This window comes from Eptesicus fuscus, chromosome 7 (assembly GCF_027574615.1).
Source record: "Eptesicus fuscus isolate TK198812 chromosome 7, DD_ASM_mEF_20220401, whole genome shotgun sequence".
Lineage (NCBI taxonomy): Eukaryota > Metazoa > Chordata > Mammalia > Chiroptera > Vespertilionidae > Eptesicus > Eptesicus fuscus.
The window spans coordinates 79,557,501-79,578,807 of NC_072479.1; the positions used below are offsets into that span (position 1 = coordinate 79,557,501).

At 38.1% G+C, this 21,307-nt stretch overlaps 1 protein-coding gene across 2 annotated transcripts in view; it reads right to left on the bottom strand.

The window, feature by feature from the left end:
* Window positions 1-21,307, bottom strand: part of PIK3C2G (phosphatidylinositol-4-phosphate 3-kinase catalytic subunit type 2 gamma) — a 262,489-nt gene that overhangs the window by 170,396 nt on the left and 70,786 nt on the right. For both annotated transcript variants that reach the window (XM_054719240.1, XM_008140463.3), the window contains 3 exons: window positions 17,498-17,612; window positions 13,204-13,334; window positions 10,247-10,435 (listed from right to left, as the gene is read on the bottom strand). In XM_054719240.1, the coding sequence (XP_054575215.1) occupies window positions 10,247-10,435; window positions 13,204-13,334; window positions 17,498-17,612 (435 nt within the window). The remainder of the gene's footprint in view (window positions 1-10,246; window positions 10,436-13,203; window positions 13,335-17,497; window positions 17,613-21,307) is intronic.

Genomic DNA, 21,307 nt, shown 5'->3' on the forward strand with positions numbered 1-21,307 from the left:
CTTACATGATTACTAGAGGCCTGGTGCATGAAATTTGTGCATGGGGGGCGAGGGGGGGTGGAGTCCCTCAGCCTGGCCTGCACCCTCCCCAATCCGGGACCCCTTGGGGGATGTCTAACTGCTGGTCTGCCCTGCAGGATCGGGCCTAAACCGGCAGTCGGATATCCCTCTCGCAATCTGGGACCACTGGCTCCTAATGACTTGTCTGCCTGGCTGATCACCCCTAACTGCCTCTGCCTACTGGCCTGATGCCCCTAACTGCCCTCCCCTGCCAGCCTGATTGCCCCTAACTGCTTCTGCCTCGGCCCCCACCATTGTGACTTTGTCCGGAAGGATGTCTGGAAGATGTCCTGTTAATTAGCATATTACCCTTTTATTAGTATAGATACTTTGATTTTACTTATAGACAAGCTTAGGAAGACAATACATAAAGCAAGTGGTTTATTGAAAGAGATTTTGTGTTTGGATACATTAAACATTACATAAAAAGCTCTTTCTAAGCAAGCTTATCTACATGCTTGACTTCTCATCCTTCTGGGGATGATTTCCAAATTGAGGTTTCTAGCTCAGATTTCTCCCTTGAACAACCAGCAGACCTGTAAATTCAGCCATCTCAAGCACACCTCAAAGCCAACATACCCCCATCTGAACTACCGTGTCCTTTTATAATCTGTCAGTCACCCAGGGTGTTCCATCTTAGTGAATGTTTCTAGTATGTACTTAGTTACATAAAACATAAATTAAGTAGTAATCCTTGACACCCCTCTTTTTCATTGTCCCTCCCAATTCAAACTTGTCTTTTCTATTTTTTTTACTCCGATTCTGTTAATTTCATACCTCACCACTACCACCTTCTCGGGTTGACTGCTGTTCTCTGACACCTGGATGGCTCTCATAGCTTCCTAGAGAATCTTCTCTTATTTATTTTTGCTTCCCTCACCCAATCCATACTTCACAAACATGTTCTCCCATTTATAATCATTTCTGCCTTCCCATTGGTTCTTAAATAAAAAACAAGTTGCTTAATATGGTCCTGTTTAGAGCTCTTTAACATGGTTTTTCTGGTCTTATTTTAACACTAGAGGCCTGGTGCACGAAATTTGTGCACTGGGGGGCAGGGGTCCCTCAGCCAAGCTTGCCCCCTCTCACAGACTGGGAGCCCTCAGGAGATGTTCTACTGACGGGGAGTGGGCCTAAGCCGCAGCCTGGCCTTCCTCTGTGGGAGGTGACTGGGATGATTAGGGGAAGGCGCCAGCCCCATCACCCCGCTGCTGCTGCCACTGTCACAGCCGCCAAGGTGTTTTCATCAACACGGACTCCAGTCCCTTCACCATGAAAAAATGACAACTTTCTTTAGGCACTTTCAAGACGTGTCTTTCATAGGATATGACATTTCTTTTCTTTCTTTTTTTTTTTATCCTCACCTGAGGATATGTTTCCATTGATTTTTAGAGAGCTTGGAAGAGAGAGGGAAAGACAGAGAGAAACATCAATGTGAGAGGAACACTTCCATTGGTTGCCTCCTGCATGAGATCTGACCTGGGCCCTGGCCAGGGAGGAGCCTGCAACCTAGGTACATGCTCTTGATCAGAATCAAACCCAGACCCTGCGATTGCAGGCCGAGACTCTATCCACTGAGCCAAACTGGCTAGGGCAGGATATAACATTTCTTAGTCCCTCCAGCAGCAGACCTTAGTTTTTCCTCCAGGAGTGTGGTAGAAAAACCCTAGATCACCTTCTTGGATTCTTATTACTCAAGTTACCAAGAACACTGTGAGAGGCAGCTTACAGGGAGCTTAGCCAATGAGCCTTCAGAAAAGGTGTTTCCGCCCTAACCAGTTTGGCTCAGTGGATAGAGCGTCGGCCTGCGGACTGAAGGGTCCCAGGTTTTATTCCAGTCAAGGGCACGTACCTTGGTTGCAGGCACATCCCCAGTAGGAGGTGTGCAGGAGGCAGCTGATCGATGTTTCTCTCTCATCAATGTTTCTAGCTCTCTATCCCTCTCCATTCCTCTCTGTGAAAATTCAATAAAATATATTTAAAAAAATAATAAAAAAGAGAAAAGGTGTTTCCTCTGCAGCTCATGCACAGAGGAACCCCTGCGTTGTGTCTGCAGGGCTTCTGTCCACTGGGCTGGGGGCATGCCCCAAGCCACACTGCAGGGGGCTTCTGGGGGCATGCCCCCAGCCCAGCGGCCCCGCTTTCTGTCAGCTGGGCTTCTGTCTGCTGGGCTGGGGGTGTGTCCCAAGCTGTGGTGGCTCTGAGCAGCCCCTGGCCCAACGTCTGTCTGTCTGCTTGGTGCGTCCCAAGCCATGCAGCAGCAGCTCAGAGCTCACCCCTGCCCAGCACCTGCTGGGTTTCTGTCTGCTGGGCTGGGGGCGTGTCCCAAGCAGTGCTGTGGTGGCTCAGAGCACATCCCTGGCCCAGCAGCCCAGGGTTCTGTCTGCAGCCCTTCCTCCCTCTGAGGCCTGGGACTGGGATGCTAGCATTGTCACCATGGTGATGATGCCAGCGTCCCGCCCTGGCGCTATGGGCGCCGCCATCTTTGTAGCGGAGTGATGGTTAATTTGCATATTACTCTTTTATTAGATAAGATGCTAGTCATCTTATATCATACACTCCTTTCCTGGCCTTCAGGCATACTGGCTCTCTTAAATTCAGGTTCTGTCCCAGGACTTTTTCCTAGATTCTTTCTTCCCAGAAAACTCTTCTCTTATTCTTCCCTTTCACCAATTCATTCATGCTCATCTTTGGATCTGAGCTCAAACAAACTTTCTCAGGAAGGCTTTTCCCACTTTGAAGAAAAGGTTTTGTTCCTTTATTATATAGAACCATATATCTTTCATTCAGAGCTGTTGTAACAGCTGCTAAATTTATAATTTGGTAATAGCTTATTTCTCCCCACCTCTAGTAGATTGCAACTTCATGAAGGTGGGTCTAGGTTTTTGTTTTGTTTTTAATATTTTTTAAATTTATTTCAGAAAGAGGAAGGAAGAGAAAGGGTTAGAAACATCAATGATGAGAGAGAATCATTGATTGGATGCCTCCTGCACGCCCCCTACTGGGGGTGGAGACTGAAATCTGGGCATGTGTTCTGACCAGGAATTGAACCCTGACCTCCTGGTTCAGGGACCTAAGCTCAACCATTGACCCACACCAGCCGGGAAAGACTTTTGTTTTTGCTTAACATGCTAGTTTGAGGGCCTAATGAAGTGCCTAACATGAGTAGGCTATCAATAAATATCTGTGGAGTAGATGAATGGACAGATTGGGTTTCAATTTCTTTATCTGTAAAATAAGGATCAGTAATATGGGGAAATTGTAGATGTTGGTAATAATATTAAAGAGATTGCTTGTAGGTTAAATCATATATTGTAAAAGTGCTTTGTAAATTGTAAGTCATTTTTCAATTGTGATTTGTTATTAAAATGCTAACACTTATCACATGAATTTTGACAAGTGAATTGAAGTTATTTAAGCTTTATAGAAATTAAATCATTCCCATAAATTTATTTTATTTACAATTTGGCATTGAAAAAATCCAAACTTAAAAATATAGTTATGATGAAGACAATGATATGATAAAGATGATTGGTAGCATTTATCATTTATTGAATGTACATAAGTACTTATCCTATAAGGTGTATAACGCTATTACCTCATTTTATAAGGAAACTTGCCAAAGGTTATTCGAGAAATAAGTGGCCGAGCAAGATGTTTGATTTCAATGTTTATGTTGTCAACTGTAAAATTTGGAAGCCATTCCAAAGGTGCACAAAGGCAAGATGCATATCTTTGAGTTTATGTGTTTCCTCATTCCTCATACTTAGTTTATTACCTTGGCACTTCCTTCAGGGAGAATATTGAAACTTCCACATTTTTCTCTTCCACAGCCATATTTACCTATAATTGTATTCATATTTTTTATCCCCTCCCACCTGAGAGGAAGAAGTTTCTTGTTTTCCTTGGGTAAAATTCCCATTTGCACTGTTGTTCCAAGCTACTGGCTGTTGGCATCATCTCACTCCTCTGTTTTCTTATCTTCCCTTCATACATCCATCTTCAAGCATGTTTACAAGCTCTTTTATTTAAACAAGCACACAAACCCCAAACCTCAAAATCTTTTTCTGACCTCCTCCAATTTTACCAACCTTGTCTTTACCATAAGTACAATTCTCTTCTAACATGATATTAAATGGCTCACTATTCTCTGAACCTCCTTAACTGTTCTCATGCTATTTATTTTTTGCCTGGAATGCCATTTTCTCTCTTCCCTACTCAGAAAATTCCTATGACTCTTTCAAGGTAGAATTCAATTCCTTTATGAAGCTCTTTTTACTTTCTCTGAAAGAATTTGCTTTCCTTTGGTCCAATTTAGCACTTAATACTTTGATTATAGTATAAAATATATAGTATAGTGATTTTTAGCTTAAGCCTTATCTCTAAATTTTATGTTTTTTAGAGACAGTTACTATGACTTATGCTTCTGTCCCTTTGATTCATTGCACTCCACTTTCCATGTACATATATTTTTGCTCAATAAATAAATGGAAGAGATACATGTCATCAATCACTTCATTATTTAGTCAAATGTGGAAGTTATAACTGTTTTCCTTTTCCATACCCCATTCTGCCTATTTACAATGCTGGTAAAGAGTGTCTTTGCATAAATGAATCTTCACAGTAAAGAATACAGTGGTTTGGGCAAACATTTTTGTGAAACATTTCTCCAAGGGAACTGATTTTGGAATCTAGGCAGTGCCTGTTCAGTATCGCTCTTCTTCTTGCAAAACAATAATTTTACATCATGTGGGATGACAAGTTCTGGTACCTTGTCAAATTTTTATTTAAGCTTCTGATGTAATCCTCTGATGCCAGTTTGGAGTCGCTATTTTTAAACGAATCTTTCCTTGAACTGCCTTTTAATTCCTTGGGTAATTTCTGCTTGTTATTAACAGTTGAATAGTTGTGCCTGTGCATCAGAGTTCAAGAAAATAGCAAGCCTCTGCCAAGAACCACAGACCTGAGCCTTTGGTCTCTGTCATTCTGACAGCACTGCCACCTCTAATGGAAGTCTCAGTACCGGGAACATATTGCTGGCACTCTCTAGTGGAGATATTAACACCCTATGGCCCACACTAGGTAAATTAAACCTCAATATGGCTCTTGCTAAAAATAAACTTAAAGGAGGTGGTGCATCTTCAGAGAGAACTAAGTAAACAGCAATATTAAAAATTTTCCAAGCTAAAAATGGAGCACATAAGTTCTCAAGAGGTTAAACCATTGAAATGATAGATTGTTCAAAGGAGAAAAAAAGACAGCTCTCTGAAGAACTCACTCTGACAACTCACTTAACAAGCACATTCTGTTTGTTCTCAGAAAAGTTAGGTTTTGATTTTGGAGAAGTTGAAAGGTTCATTTCTGGAAACAGCTTGTTCTCAAGGTTTTTCATAGCTCAGTTAAACTAAGAGTGGGAGTCACAGGATGAATACAATGGAAATACTCCAACCTTTTCAGTGACCTTCTTTGGTACATAATAAGAAACTGTCTAATGTGCAAATAAATCAAATTTCTACTAAGTTCACTGAATGACACTTAATAAGTGGCACTCTACTTTGAAACCAGTCCCTATAACCTCTAAAATCTGATTATCTAGGAAAAAGAAAAAAAAAAAAAAGAATTACACAGTGAAGTAGAAACATGCAAGCATGAAAAGATAGTTAAGTACTGATATTTACTATGATAAAACTACTTTAGGATAGTTTTATTTACATATTTCATATGTAAATAGCTTAGCATATTTATGTAGGAAGGCTGTAAGCATAGTGGTTAAGATTACAAACTCTAATCTCTGGATTTAACTCTAGCTCCTCAACTTACTAGTGTCACATTGGGCAACTTAACCCCTGTGAGTCTGTTTCCCATAGGTAAAATTGAGATGACAGTGTTTGTCTCATAGGGTTATTGTGGATATTAAAATGAGGTAGTACCAAGGGGCACTAAGTAAACATTCAATTTTTATACTTAAAATGGTGAGTGAAATAGATTTTCAAAGTTGGTTTAGGTAGAGAAGGCTCGCTATAAGCAGAATTATGCTTTGTTATCAGGAATCAGAGAATATTTAAGTCCATCCAGAGAATGTTCTTATTTTATAAGCAAGAAAATTGAGTATTATAGGCTTCATTCTGATAAAGACATTTTCTTATGAAATATTCCATGAACTTTACAAAAATATTAGTTGACACATTCAATGTTTTAAAATAGACCAGGTTACATCTTAATCAAACAGGAATAAATTGCAAAAACAAACAAACCCAGTTGATGCTTTAGAAACTTTAAAAAGTTGTTCCATAAGAGAATTGTGCTTTAGAGATATAAGGATTCATTGTTTTTACCTTTACGGTTAATTTTTAAAAATTTTAATAGGTTTGTTGAGATATAATTCAAATGCCACACAATCCACTCAAAGTGTACAATGCAATGGTTTTGAGCATGTTCCCTGAGTTGTGCAACCATAACCACAAAAATAAACCTCATATCCATTAGTAACCATTTCCCATTTCTCCCCAACCTCCCTTAGCAGTACACAACCACTAACCTCTCTGTCTCTATGGATTTGTATTTTCAGGACATTTCTTACAAATGGAATCATAAAATATATGGTCTTTTGTAATTTGCTTCTTTCACTTAGCATGATGTTTTCAAAGTTCATTAATGTTGTAACATATATTAATATTCATTCTTTCTATTATCAAATAATATTCCATTGTGTGAAGTGCCACATTTTATTTATCCATTCATTAATTGATGTCCGTATGTGTTGTTTCTACCTTTTTAGCTATTATAAATAATGCTGCTCTAAACATGAGTGTTTGAATTGAAATAACTTTTATTTATCATGGGTATATACCTAAGTGTGGAATTGTTGGGTCATTATGGTAACACAATGTTTAATATTTAAAGAACTGACATGTTGGTTTCATTTTACATTTCTACCAGTAACATATGAGATTTTAAATTTCTCCACAACACTTACTTGTCTTTTTTATTATAATCATTTTATTGATGTGAAGTTGTAACTCATTGTGGTTTTAATTTGCATTTTTCTAGTGGTTAGTTATGTCATGTATCATTTCATGTATTTATTGGACATGTACATTTTATTTGGGGAAATAACTATTTAGATCCCTTGACAATCTAAAAATTGAGTTATTTACCTTTTTGTTGTTGAGTTGCAAGAGTATTTATATATTCTGGATAAAATTCCATTTTCACATATATGATTTGCCTAAATTTTTTCTTATTCTGTGAATTGTTGCCTTTGCATTTTGAAGCAACTTTCTATTAGCCAATCAGATCAGGAATGATAAAATAATAATTGTGTTAATATTCTGTCTTAATTGAACAAAAACTAGAACTTAGTAAAAAAATTACAGATCTTGGTTATTATATATCTAAATCAGGAAAATAAGTTAAGAGTAAGATAGAAACGAGTCTATCTTGTACAGAAGGGTCTTAAAATACAAGCACAAACTGTGAATGATCCCAATGAAACCAGTTAATTATTTTTTTAAAATATATATTTTATTGATTTTTTACAGAGAAGAAGGGAGAGGGATAGAGAGTTAAAAACATCGATGAGAGAGAAACATCGATCAGCTGCATCCAGCACACCCCCTACTGGGGATGTGCCCGCAACCAAGGTACATGCCCTTGACGGGGAATCGAACCTGGGACCCTTCAGTCCGCAGGCCAATGCTCTATCCACTAAGCCAAACCCGTTAGGGCAAAACCAGTTAATTATTAATTGACTAGAGGCCCAGTGCACGGCGGAGGCTTCTGAAAGGCCTGGTGCTGGAGCAGACAGGCACCCAGCTCCCCCACTTTTGATGGTCCACGGCCGCTGAGGGGGGCTACCCTGCTGTTGAGAGGCGCAGGGGGCAGAATTCCCGCCCCCTGTGCCTCTCAACAGCCGCTGAGGGGGGCTGCTGAGGACACCTGGCTACCCTGCGGTTGAGAGGCACAGCTGGGTGGCCATGGCAGGCCCCCTCAGCGGCCGCGGATCTGGCCGTTGAGAGGCCCGCTCCCTGCGCCTCTCAACAGCAGGGTAGCCCCCCTCAGCGGCAGCGGATCCATGCCTCTCAATGGCCGGATAGGCCACGCCGAGTCCCGCCCCACAGCCTCCCGCCACCCAATCGTGGGCCTAGAGGAGTGATGGTAATTTACATGTTACTCTATTATTAGATAGGATGTTCTTATCATATCATTCTCTTATTCATTCAACTGTATAAGGTAATTTATGTCATAAAGAAAATGGTGATTCCCTCAAATAACATAACTTAAATGTTTAAATAAGGCACAAATAATCATAACGTATTTTAAAAAGTGATTGATTAAATATTGAATAATTACTATATCCCAGGTATTATTAAGCTTTTGGGAAATAGAAACACTAAGATGATCTATTTTGCCTTCAGTAGTTTTTATTAGTAGTTTAATGTAGAAAAAATTACATGTTTCACATTTTTCTTGTGAACACATTGCAATAAAATGTAATTATAAAGTATTAGAGCACTGTAGTAGGCAGAAGTGGTCAATTCCAGGACCTACGGAGAAGCATTATAATAACGGAAAAGCTCCAAGCTCAACTAACAAAGAAGTTCTCCCCTTCCTTCCTTTCCACCTTCCTTCCTTCCTCTATCTATTGATTATCTATCAATTATCTACCATCTATCTGTCATTTATCAAGGAAGAGTGGGCATCTGGGATCACATTCATTAATTAAAGAAACCATAAAACAGAAAAATCTTCCATGTGAGACGTACCAAAAAATGTAGGATTCTAAGAAAATTTGTAAACTTTGAGCTTGAAGATTGAGAGAAACCTAGTAACTCATAAATAACAGGAAAATAAAACTATTTTCCACCCCACAAGTTTTATAAATGACACTGATTTAAAATAAATCTAAATACATCAGTTGGAAAGTCGTTTGTGTCACTCTCTGTCCCACCTTTGTCCTTCTGTCAGGACCTTCAGAGAGAATTCAGAAGAGAACTGGGCTCTGCGATTCTTCTCTGACTCTAGAGTCTGCAGACTTTCTTCATGGCATTGGTGAGCTGATGTAATCATGATATCATCAGGACAGATTTAAAATATTTCTTCTTGGCTTTGAATATAAAATAGAAGCCAAGGAAGAGCTGTTTCCCCAAACAAGAGCCAGGTAACACACTTGTTCCCACATGCTTTTCCTTAACTAGTAGAAGACATCATTACCCACCCTCAACCCCAACCTGGTGCGTTTTCCTTCCTTTTCCTGAGGAAACATCTAAAGAAATATATAAGGGATAATTTTTTAATTGTTACAATTGGCATATTAATTGTACACCTATGTATAAGCAGGGCATTTTTTCACATTTTGCATGTTTAAATAGTAAAAAAACGGATGATTCCAATTTTTTAAAAACTTTTTTCTTTTTTAAAAAAATATTTTTTTTATTGCTTTCAGAGAGGAAGGGAGAGAGAGAGAGAGAGAATCATTGATCGGCTGCTTCCTGCAAGTCCCACACTTGAAATTGAGCCCACAACCTGGGCATGTGCCCTGACCAGGAATTGAACTGTGACTTCCAAGTTCATAGGTGGACACTCAACCACTGAGCCATGCTGGCAGGGCAATAGTTTTTTCTTTGAGAATGGAAGAAGTAGAGAATTTTAGTTTTCCACAGTTCATTTTTTTGGGTTATTTCTGTAAGAGCAATAAGACTCTTTTCACTTAAGAAACTACAGTTATTAATTGTACTTCAAGTCTAGTATAGAAGGCACAATTATAGCTTAGATTTGTTTAAAATTTATATTCATAGTTTACATTTACCTACATTTAATATTCATTGCTATTAAAATTGGAAATAGAATATCTATTGAATTTCTCATATAGTCCAATATTTTTTCTCTTCAAATTTTTCTTTCTTTTTTTTTTTTAAATATATTTTATTGATTTTTCACAGAGAGGAAGGAAGAGGGATAGAGAGTTAGAAACATCGATGAGAGAGAGAGACATCGACCAGCTGCCTCCTGCACACCCCCCACCGGGGGATGTGCCCGCAACCAATGTACATGCCCTTGACCGGAATCGAACCTGGGACCTTCCAGTCCGCAGACCGACGCTCCATCCACTGAGCCAAACCGGCTTTGGCAATCTTCAAATTTTTCTTATCAGTAATTACTATCATGCTTGCTATATAATTGTTACCTGGAAGTTAAAAGTCCAAGTGCTTCTAAAGGGTGAGAAAATTTCCATCTTCTCAAAATGGAATGCATTTCTGAAATCGTTCTTTCATCCCATCCAGGGGCACTGCCCAGGACCAAGGGAAGGGAGCAGTTGTCATTATTGCAGTAGAAGCGATAAAACCATAAGTATCTTCTCTTTTCTTCCGAGAGTCTGCAAAACCAGATTGTAATTTACTAGAAGTTTCTATACGTACAAAGGCTGCTGTAAACACAGTATAAAATCTTACACTAGTTTTTTAAATTTTAGTTTAGTTTGGAAAGCAAGTCCTTTATCTTCTTGGAATAGTTTGATAAGGATATTTCATCAGCTTATCTCCCACTAACTTTATTATTTTATAGAAAAAATACAAATAAAAGCTTGCTTCAGATAATCCACATTTATTTTTCCTCCCTGTTATCCTTGCGACTTAAAAAAAAAAAGATATATTGGTGGGCAAAATCTCTGTCTCCTTGAGAGCAGACAAAATGTATCTGAATCCTGCAGCATGTACTACTTCGAAGAGCAATAAGCAACCATTTACTTTCTTTACAAATTAACTTAGACCAGATGAATTCCTTCACCTCAAAGCAAGTTTCATCAGAGTTCAGAAATCTCTTTGGTCTAAATTTCTAGAACAAAGATCTCAATTCATCCTTGAATTCTGGCTGTACATTCTCAGAGTTCATTGGGAGTTTTGAGTTAATGCCAGTGAATAGAACTTCCTTAAATGCCCAACTATTTCCTCCTGGAGAGTAGTCCCAAACAGAAGATCTAAATCTGGGACTCAGGCTGCTGACTCACTGACTGCTTATGTTTTGCTGACACTCCTGCAGAAGCATTCCGACCAGAGTTCAGCTGTAGAGCAGCATTTCTCCTATGACAACGACAGCTTTTGTACACTGTCTCTTCCAAACTGATGCTCTGTTGCTCAACTCAAATTAGCTAAAAACTCCCAAGAATGGGAATGAGAAATATGAAGTATTTTAAAAGTCAATGTTTCTCTATAACTTCTTTTAAAGGTACCTTCATCTGCATAATGAAGGAACTGGATTATAGGTAATATCTAAGATATGTTTGGGCTCCTTTCCTGTTTCGTCACTACCTTCTCCACCAGGAAGCCCTCAGAAGAAAAAAATCCATAACAAAATTTTACAAAACTACTAAAATTATTTATTTTGTTCTGATTAAATTCCATTTCCCCCCAATATTGAATAATGCTTTTTTTCCTATTAACTTCTTTAACGAAGCATTATTTACAGAGAAGGAAATGAACAATTCAATACATATAGCAGGTGAAAACATAATCTTATTAAGATATAAGTAGTTGTTTTATTTTTATGCCACCAGACGCAAACACTGGTATGATTTCTTGCACCCTATGTTAATATTCCTTATTTTAGAACTTCATATAAATGGAATCAGCAAATACTCTCTTATTTATGGCTTTCTTCACTTAGTATAATGTTTTGGAAAGGATCTAATGTTGAGAATATTAGTGTATTTTTGAGACGATCATATTTAAGTGAAGAGCTATAGGAGATGTTTCACTTATATGAAGAACTGGGGAAGGAGTATTTCTGGTAATGGGGAAATCAAGTAAAAAAGGTCTTGATAGGGAGAGGAACTAGCACATTTGAAATATATGAGAGAGATTAATGTCATTGGCTTGAAGTGAATGAGGAAAAGAGCAATACAAGTTGAAATTAGAAAGCAGGGCAGTAATAAGATTATCTAAAACAGAACTCTTGATCACACTCAATATCTCAGCTTTGAATGGCCCAAACTTATTCTTCCCCCAGAAAAAGATTCTATCTTCTGCTTTATTGATCAATCAAAAAATGTGGATTCTCCATTGAGTTAATTCATTCCTTGATTTCTCAATTGACTGCTTGCTTCCACTCTTACTTTCTTGCCAATCCATTCTTCAACTTGTGGTCAAAGGAATTACTCAAAAAGATTATTCAGGTCACATGACTGCCCTGTTCAAAACCTTTCAATTATTTCTCATTCTTAGGAAAAAATGCCTTATGTTATATATCTTATCATAGTAGATATGTAAAGAATTACTTTCTTAGTTCTATGTTTTTGGCATGTAACTAATGAGCATTGTCAGTTGTAGCTTAGATATTGCTGAGTGGTAAGTAGAAAGTCCATAATTTTCTCTCTCTCTTTTTTAATCCTCACCCAAGGATATTTTCCATTGATTTTTTTAGAGAGAGTGGAAGAGAAAGGGAAAGACAGAGAGAAACATCAATGTGAGAGAAACTCATTGATTGGTTGCCTCCTGCATGCGCCCCAACCAGGGCCAGGGCTGAGGAGGAGCCTACGACCGAGGTACATGCCCTGGACTGGAATGGAACCCAGGATTCTTCAGTCTGCAGGCTCTATCCACTGAGCCAAACCAGCTAGGGCCATAATTCTTTTATAGTTCTTCCTGGGGTTCTGTTTATTTAGAGAATTACTGTTTGACAAAATCAAAGCACTCTTTAGTCAACAATTTAGTGCTATTAAAACATGATTTATTTCTGTACTTTTAAAATCTGCTAAGATAATTAAATTTTGCATTTTCCTGTTTACTAAAACAACTTTATATCCACTTTGATAATGGTTAAGCAATGGTTTATCCCTGTTAAATGCTTATACATATTTAATCACTCTCTGCTTTGTTGTTTGAACTGAATGATTTCCAACCTTTTTATTTTCCTTTGACTAAAGTTAAAGTTGCTTAATACTGCAGGAAAAAGAAACTTTAAAAAGCATACAAAATTACTAATTTAGCCCTTAACATTAATTGATTATCCCACAGGTATGACTTTAGTAAATGAAAGAAGTTATGTAGGAGGGAAGGTTCACTCTTTATAAAGTTATGAACACTTTCATATGACTGATGGTGTCATGAATAGCAGGCAACATTGACTCACAAGAACTGGGTCACTTACAGTAAGGGAGACTGTTTCTGCGAAAGTCTGGCAATATGTTTTAAACACTCTTTCGGTGGTTCTTCAAGATTACTTCTACTGTCTTCAACATCAAGTTTCACATACTCCCACTCTGTAGCTGGAAAGTCAATCTGAAATAAAGAAATGGTTGCCATGTACTGAAAACCTCAAAAATGCATTATTAATTTAATAAACTCCATCTCAGATTTGTAGAAACTAAAGGAAAACTCCTATATTGTATGTACCATTTATTACTTAAAAATAAGTTTTAAAAGAATCATTAGAATTTGACTTGGTATTTAAATAGATATGTATTTAGAAAAACCCCAATTATTTATATAATAGGCATAAATTAGTAATCTGTAATATTGTACCAGGAAAAATGAGAAAAAATAATAACAATATATAAACTTTTCATAAAATTAAATTATTATAGCCTTTCTACATTTAAGAATTAAAATGTCTTTCCATTATTAAATGATAAAAATGATAGATGCTAATTATATTTTTTTCATGTAATCACTTAGAAAAATAGAGTTACTCTATGTTCATTTCTACTTCATGAAAGTCTGTGAACCATTATGTAGGCATGAGAGTGAAATCTTCTCTGGTAAAGACCAGTTTTGGAAGTATATAAGCAATGGAGTATTTTGGATCAGTGTGGGGTATGCTGTCTTTGAAGGTGGGAGTTTTGCTAGGGATGTGGCTCTATTTGTGTGAAACTTGTGGAATGAGGGAATCTGAATCAGAGCTCCAGACTCAGAAATTAACTTGCATAGATACTGTCAATAAAACTTTAGAAATGAATGAGACCCAGCCATTCCACTGCTAGGTATATATTCAAGATAAATAAAAACTCACACCCACATATAAACTTCTACATGAATGTTTAAAGGTCTAAAATTTATAGCCAAAAGGTGAAAATAATCTAAGTGCACATTGACTAATAAGTGATAAAGTGTAGTATATCCATACAATGTAATATGATTCAATAATAAAAAAGGAATGAGTACTGATGCTACAACATGGGTGAATTTTGAAGCATTATGCTAAATGAAAAAAGGCAGTCACAAAAGGTCACATTTTTATAATTCTACTTATACAAAATATATAGAACTAGAGGCCCAATGCATAAAGATTTGTGCAAGAATGGGCTTTCCTTCCCCTGGCTGCCAGCACTGCCTTCACTCTGGCTGGAGCTGCCTTTCTGCCTTCCCACACTGCCCAGAGGCCCAGAGCAGCTGGGGCGTCCTGCCCCTGGCTGCTCGTCACCTGAGTATGCAAATTAACCTGCCATCTTTATTGGGTTAATTTGCATACACACTCCTGATTGGCTCATGGGCATCACGAAGGTACAGTCAATTTGCATCTTATTCTTTTATTAGTGTAGATAGGTGAATTTATAGAGACAGAAACTAGATTAATAGGTTTTTAGAGTTGAACACAAATCGATGAATAGATGAAGGTGATAGCTAAAGGTTATGAGATTTGTTTTTGAAGTGATAAAAATAAAATTGATGGTAGTGATAATTGTACATATCTGTGAAAATATTAAAAGCCACTGAATTGCACACTTTAAGTGCAAGAATTGTATGGTACATCAATTACATCTCAATATAGCTTTATAAGAAATTCTGCCAGGTAGAATATATATACTAAGAATAACAAAGAGTTACAGATGGAACCCTTGAAAACTGTCAACAGTGAGGACTAGCAGGAGAAAGGAGCTGAGAAGGAGACAGACAAAGGATAACCAGAGAGAAGTATGAGGAGAAACAGAGAGAGCAGTAACACCAAAGATCAAGGAAAAAAGTGTTCTGTAATGGGGAAGAGATAGACAGGGCCAAAATTATAGAGAGGGCTAGTATGAAGAGGACTATTGCATTTGGCAACTAGGAATTAATGTGCTACCTGACAACAGTTAAAGGTGGTGAGGACATATAAGCAGAATATAATAAATGAGATATGAATGGGGAGGTGAGGAAGTAGAAAAACATAGAATAGAATAAGAGCAACATTAACTCTTACTTCCTAAATTGTGATAGAGCCACTCTACTAGATTGTACAAAGGAAGAGACAGGAAGTCGACTCAGAGTGGTGAAATCGTGCAATAATCTGTCTCCATTTCTGAACTCAGATCTACTTAATTTATCCATTGCTTCCAGTTAGCAAATCAACCACAGAACACTCCAAAAACGATTGACTGGAAAGAATCAGGTTCTGTGACATCATGTCTCATATCATACTGGGTCGGCTACAGTGTGGCCATAACTGCTCACATGATAAAGAAAATTAAAAAAAAGTATAAACTTGAAAGAACTTGGAAAGGTTTAGTATAATCCTTTTTTTTTTTTTTGTACAGAGGAGAAAATTGAAGGTGAGGTGACTTCACAGCCATAAAATTTTCTGTTAAAGAGCTAAGTCTAGAATCCACATTTCCTAACTCTTCGTCTGATGTCTTTTTCTGAGAGTCACACTGACTCCTTAACACAAACACTAATCGCAGAACTTCTAATTTCCTCATCATCTCATAATATTTAGGTTGAAAATTCTGCTCTAAATTTAGCTGCATGTAATTAGAGTGATACTGGTTATTAAGGGTTTTAACTTTAATACCTTAATAACTTATTTTATTTTGTATATTTTATCACCAATTAATATTCTGAGAAGTTTCCCTTTATGTCTATACATGAAATTATTTTGTAAATATCAAATTACCTAACTTTTTTGCGTACCATGGAATGTTTACATGCCGTCCCCCACCCTTTTGTAAGATAAATTTGGTGTGATTCCAGATGTCTACTTGGAAATCTATGCTGCTGTTAAATACTTGAAATTTCTATTCAGATTCCACTTACCAGGACCTGTGTCCCTAAGCAGTTTTGCCCCTCATTTGAGAAGAATCAAGAACAGTCTCACCTAATAGTCTCCCTTATTTCTCTTCCACCACTGCCATTACGTATCCCTGTAATCATGAACTTATATCCACAAAGCTCTGGCAATGAACAGACTTGGAAGATTTTGGTTGAGCTGAGGTGGTGTGTGTCTAGCAAGAAATAGTCTGATAAAAAATGTATTAGTCCTCTGAAAGAAAGGTAGTTGTGCTAATCAGTAAGCCATCATTTGTTGAGTGTCTGTGATTGTGCTAAGATCCAACCTGAACAACTGCTCTTTGTTATCACTGTGTCCACAGCTTAGAAGTGGATCTTTGGCTACCATCTGGTGGGGACTTCATCCCTCCTTCAGAGTGGAAGCCACATTTCTATCAGTATTACCTTCACTTTTCCATTTTTAGCATCTTGTTGTTCATCTTGATAAACCTTATATCTCACACCCCTCACCCCAAAACCTTGAAACTAAAAAACCTAGAGACTCCACTAGTTTCCTCTAGAAGCAATGATCTCCACCTGAGGGCATTTTTCTCCTCAGAGGGTATTTGACAGTACCTGAAGGCATACTTGATTCTCAGAACTGGGGAGGTGCTACTGCCATCTAGTGGGTAGAAGACAAAGATGCTGCTAAATACCCTGCAGTGCACAGAACAAAGAATTATCTGAAACAAAATGTCAATAGTGCAGAAGTTGAAAAATCCTTTTCTAGACTATACTGCCAAGAAAGCAGTTACAGTTTTTCCTAAAGAGAGTAAGAGTCTATATTCCCCACATTTTTATGTATGGGAGTGGCCATGCTTCAGGTGTCTGACAAATATGATTGCTCGCAATTATGAACAAATAAGTTCTCAGCAGTAAGAACCGAAGCCTGAAATCATTCATCACCTTTCATTCATGATCACAAAAAGTAGAAAGATTTTAAGAAAAAAGAAAGTGCAGTATAATGGATGGATTTTGTTGCAGTTTCTCCCCCACTACTCAGCTAATTGCTAGTCATTACGGAAATGTACAATAACAAGATTTGAAGGAACATGACACAATGCAGAGGCAGGTGTGAATAAGGTACCAAACTAATAATATACACCAATGACTGCTTTCAGACAATGGAAAAAATAAATGCACATAATGAGTATACTAATGGCAGCATTCCTTCCCTCTCCTTCATGATTCTGTTGGATGGAGAATGGCTTGAAATTGCTATTATATAAGCTGGGAGAAAAAGACTTTGAGAATACTGAATACAAAATAAAAGCTCTAGAGATTTTACAAATCCCAGTGGCTGGAGGAAGAGAAGACTATTACATTATGTGATCCTAAAAGAGAATTGTTTCTATAATTGACAATAAGCTACTGATCAACCAATACTTGCCTTGTGTACTTTAATCTCATAGCCTGGCACTTACCTGCAGGATCACTGGGGTTGGCTGGCTTATATCCCACACTCCTGGAGCTAGTATTTCTATGGGAGGCTCACTGTGTAATGTCATGCTGAGTAGCACAGACCCAAGAATGATTTTGCTGCAAGAAAAACACATACAGACAGGAGCCACTTGATGAGGGAAACTATTATTATCTATAAATGTTTTCTTTTGAAATATAAACATAACCAGCTGACTTCATTTAATAGCATGAAGAGAAATACAATATTCCATAATTAATAGTTCATTTCTAATACCCCACATACACGGCTATGTTTATTAGCTATCTAGATTTATTTTCCACATGACAAAGTTGTTTTCACAATGGTTAACTCTTGAGAACATTTTTTTTTTGCCCCACAGAAGGACTAAATTCCCTGGGAATCCATAAAGTTATGGGCTCTAAATGTATATAAAGAAAATACTTAAAGTAGCATATGATCTGCAGAATCAAAATAGTGGGACTTTACAGAAGAAATACTTCTTTATGCATGAATAAGAAAAAAATTCATATTCTGAATCTTTGAGAAAACATTGTAAATTACCATAGTAAATGAGAATGATATAGGAAAGACTTGAAACAGGAAGAATTCATGGAAGGTTTTAACAACTTCAGTAACATCCAAATCCACAGAGATCCTTAAAGGAATTAAAAGGAAGCTATACCTGGCTGTATATATGAATTCAATTATTGGTAAGTTGTTTTAATGATCACTGAGAACAGCTTTTCATTTTAAAATACCAAATTAAATGGAAAACTGAAAGGCAATAAAATTAAAGTTTATGAAGAACTTTAAGGTATCAGCTGAGTCTTTTTGAAAACAACATAGACTTCCATCTTGCCATTTAACAAACACTATGTGAAATACGATGAAAAATCCAGCAGATAAAGCTTTCTTTAGACCTTTAGATTTCTGAGGCCTGCTTTCTTTATTTTCCATATCTGGAGATATTGTTATAAAGTATCTGCTTAGGGGAGTATAACTTATAAACATTATTGGGCAGATATTTTTAAATAACCCATGAATATTCTTCTAGCAGAACAAACTTTGAGTCTTTATCCTTTTGTTCCATCCCTCCCTCATCTTGAGAAATATATATATATATATATTCTTTTTTTTGTATAGCAGTATTAGCAAGCAAATATTATATATATTCTTTTTTTTTGTATAGCATTACCAGGGAGCCAGTATTAGCAAGCAAAAATTTAGCTTAATGAGGTAGAAATAAAAACATATATTAATGTGATTTCACTTTTGCCTTTCTTAAGTTATAGCTTTCTCCAAAATGGTCCGAAGTATCCATCTGCTTGGAAAAAGTTTGGATTAACTCCAGGCCGAATGAAAAAGGAAGAAGCAGAAGATCAGATGTTAATGTTCTCCACAGCATTTATAGAAAGTATTTCTGTCCACAGTAAAGGGTTAACAGGAATGAGGGAGGAAGAATGTGGTATATCGGATGGAGAATGTGGTTCAGAAAAGGCCACCACTTTCTGGCAACTCAAGATGATGGGAAACAGAAGACAAAGAGGGAACAGAGTGAGTGTGGCAGACATAGATGCTCCAAATTTCCCCTCTAGTGGAAGGCAGATGGGGAGGAGTGTTAGATAAGGGAATCCTATCTAATAAAAGAGTAATATGCAAATTGACCATCACTCCAAGACACAATATGGCTGCCCCCATGTGGTCAAAGATGGCTGACCCCATATGGACACAAGATGGCCACCAAAAGATGGCCTGCAGGGGAGGGCAGTTGTGGGCAGTTAGGGATGACCAGGCCAGCAGTGGAGAGCAGTTGGGGGGGAACCAGGCCTGCAGTGGAAGACAGTTGTGGGGGAACCCAGGCCTGCAGGGGAGGGCAGTTGGGGGAGACCAGGTCAGCAGGGTAGGGCAGTTGGGGGGGACCAGGCCTATAGGGGAGGGCAATTGGGGGGGACCAGACCTGCAGTGGAAGACAGTTGTGGGGGAACCCAGGCCAGCAGAAGAGGGCAGTTAGGGGTGACCAGGCCTACAGGGGAGGACAGTTAGTGGCGACCAGACTGGCAGGGGAGGGCAGTTAGGGGGTAACCAGGCCAGCAGGGGAGGGCAGTTAGGGGCAATTGGGCCAGCCGGGGAGCAGTTAGGCATTGATCATGCTGTCAGGGGAGTGGTTAGGGGGTGATCAGGGTGGCAGGCAGAACCGGTTAGGGGCAATCAGGCAAAGGCAGGCGAGCGGTTGGGAGCCAGCAGTCCTGGATTGTGAGAGGGATGTCCAACTGCAGGATGGGCTGAGGGACACCCCCCCACCCCCGTGCACCGGGCCTCTAATACAGGATAATACTGAAGGCAGGGGGACTCTAGGAAAAGCTACTAAACACTGGTATACCTGAGTGAGGGGCTTTCCAAAAGAGGGAGGTCATATGGTGGGGATAATGGGCCTTTGCATTAAGAGTGGGGATAAGATGAGGTCAAATAGGAGTCACAGGGTCTATGGTGCCTATAAGAGACCACATCACCCAGGGAGTGTCAGTCAGCCCTGGTTAAGCTGGGAGAGCACCAGTCACTAGTTCCCCTAGCTGTAATAAATAGCCTCAGCTTCAAAAGTGCCTTTGATTTGGATATCAGAGGTCAAATCACCAGGTCAAAGAATCTGTTTCTTTTCTGATCCTGTGTATCCAGATATCCTCTTAGGCAGAGAGTGTGTCAGGAGGACATCTGAATGACTAAGCATTATTTTTTCCAAAAGTGACTATACACTTTTCAGAGGACTATTTCAATTACTGAAATGACTAATTTTTTTGTCATCAATGGAAGGTTTTTCCTCTTCATTAATTATAAGGTAGAAGGTCATGAGGAAAAGTGTGATATATTAATGGCATTTTTCTTTGCATGTAAGTTGTATAATGAGTTATATTTATGGTCTTGCTATACTTACATGTCTTGGCCATGTTTCACTCTGAAAAACAGAGTGATCTAAGCTGATTTCTACAGAGGATGAGGTGACTCAAGAATAAATGTCAGTGTCTGTCATTTCTCTCCTTGGATGGAGTCTGTATCAGTAGTCACCATGGCCTTAATTCTGAGGCATATGGGGGAGAATAAAGTCAGAACACTTGGTTTAAGTATATATATCAGGAGATGTATCAAGCAAAAAGGCATAGGGAGAATGGACTTCTAGCTGTCCAACTGAGGCTGATATAATATACACTGTGAGGAAATTCAAGGAGGAAAGATGCTTGGCACCATTCGTTAGGCTCTGTGTGTGTTTGATAGTAGCTAACTTACTTTCTGACAATGGACTGCACCTAAAAATCTTTTGAGATATTTTAAGCATGGGGGAGAGAATAAATTTCCATAGAGTTCTGTAAATAGAAAATGTGAGCAGGAGAAAGATGATTAGTGGAATTAAGATGAGAAGAGTGTTGGTGGTCTCCCAGGAGACTGTTCATTGAGGGCTTAGTATCTCTGAATTGAAGAATTTACCACAATCCAGAAATGCTAAGCAACTATTACACTATTTGTTTTGAATTTAAGAAGAAAAGTAGCTCTTAAAAATTGTTGAGGTGTGAATAACACTTTTTTATAGCAGTGAGAAGGCATTGTGAATACAGCATAGATGCAATAGAAATTCTGTCTGCAAAAGGGAGGATTGCAAAGCTTCTATGGGCAAAATTTAACTTTTGTACTTGTGACATATTTTTTTATAGGTTTGAAAGCGAGTTTATGTGCTTGAAAATGTCGACATTTATGTTTATTTGTAGACATTCTTGGTGCACCCATCACTGATATTTCTGCGTTTAGTCACCATTGATTCTTC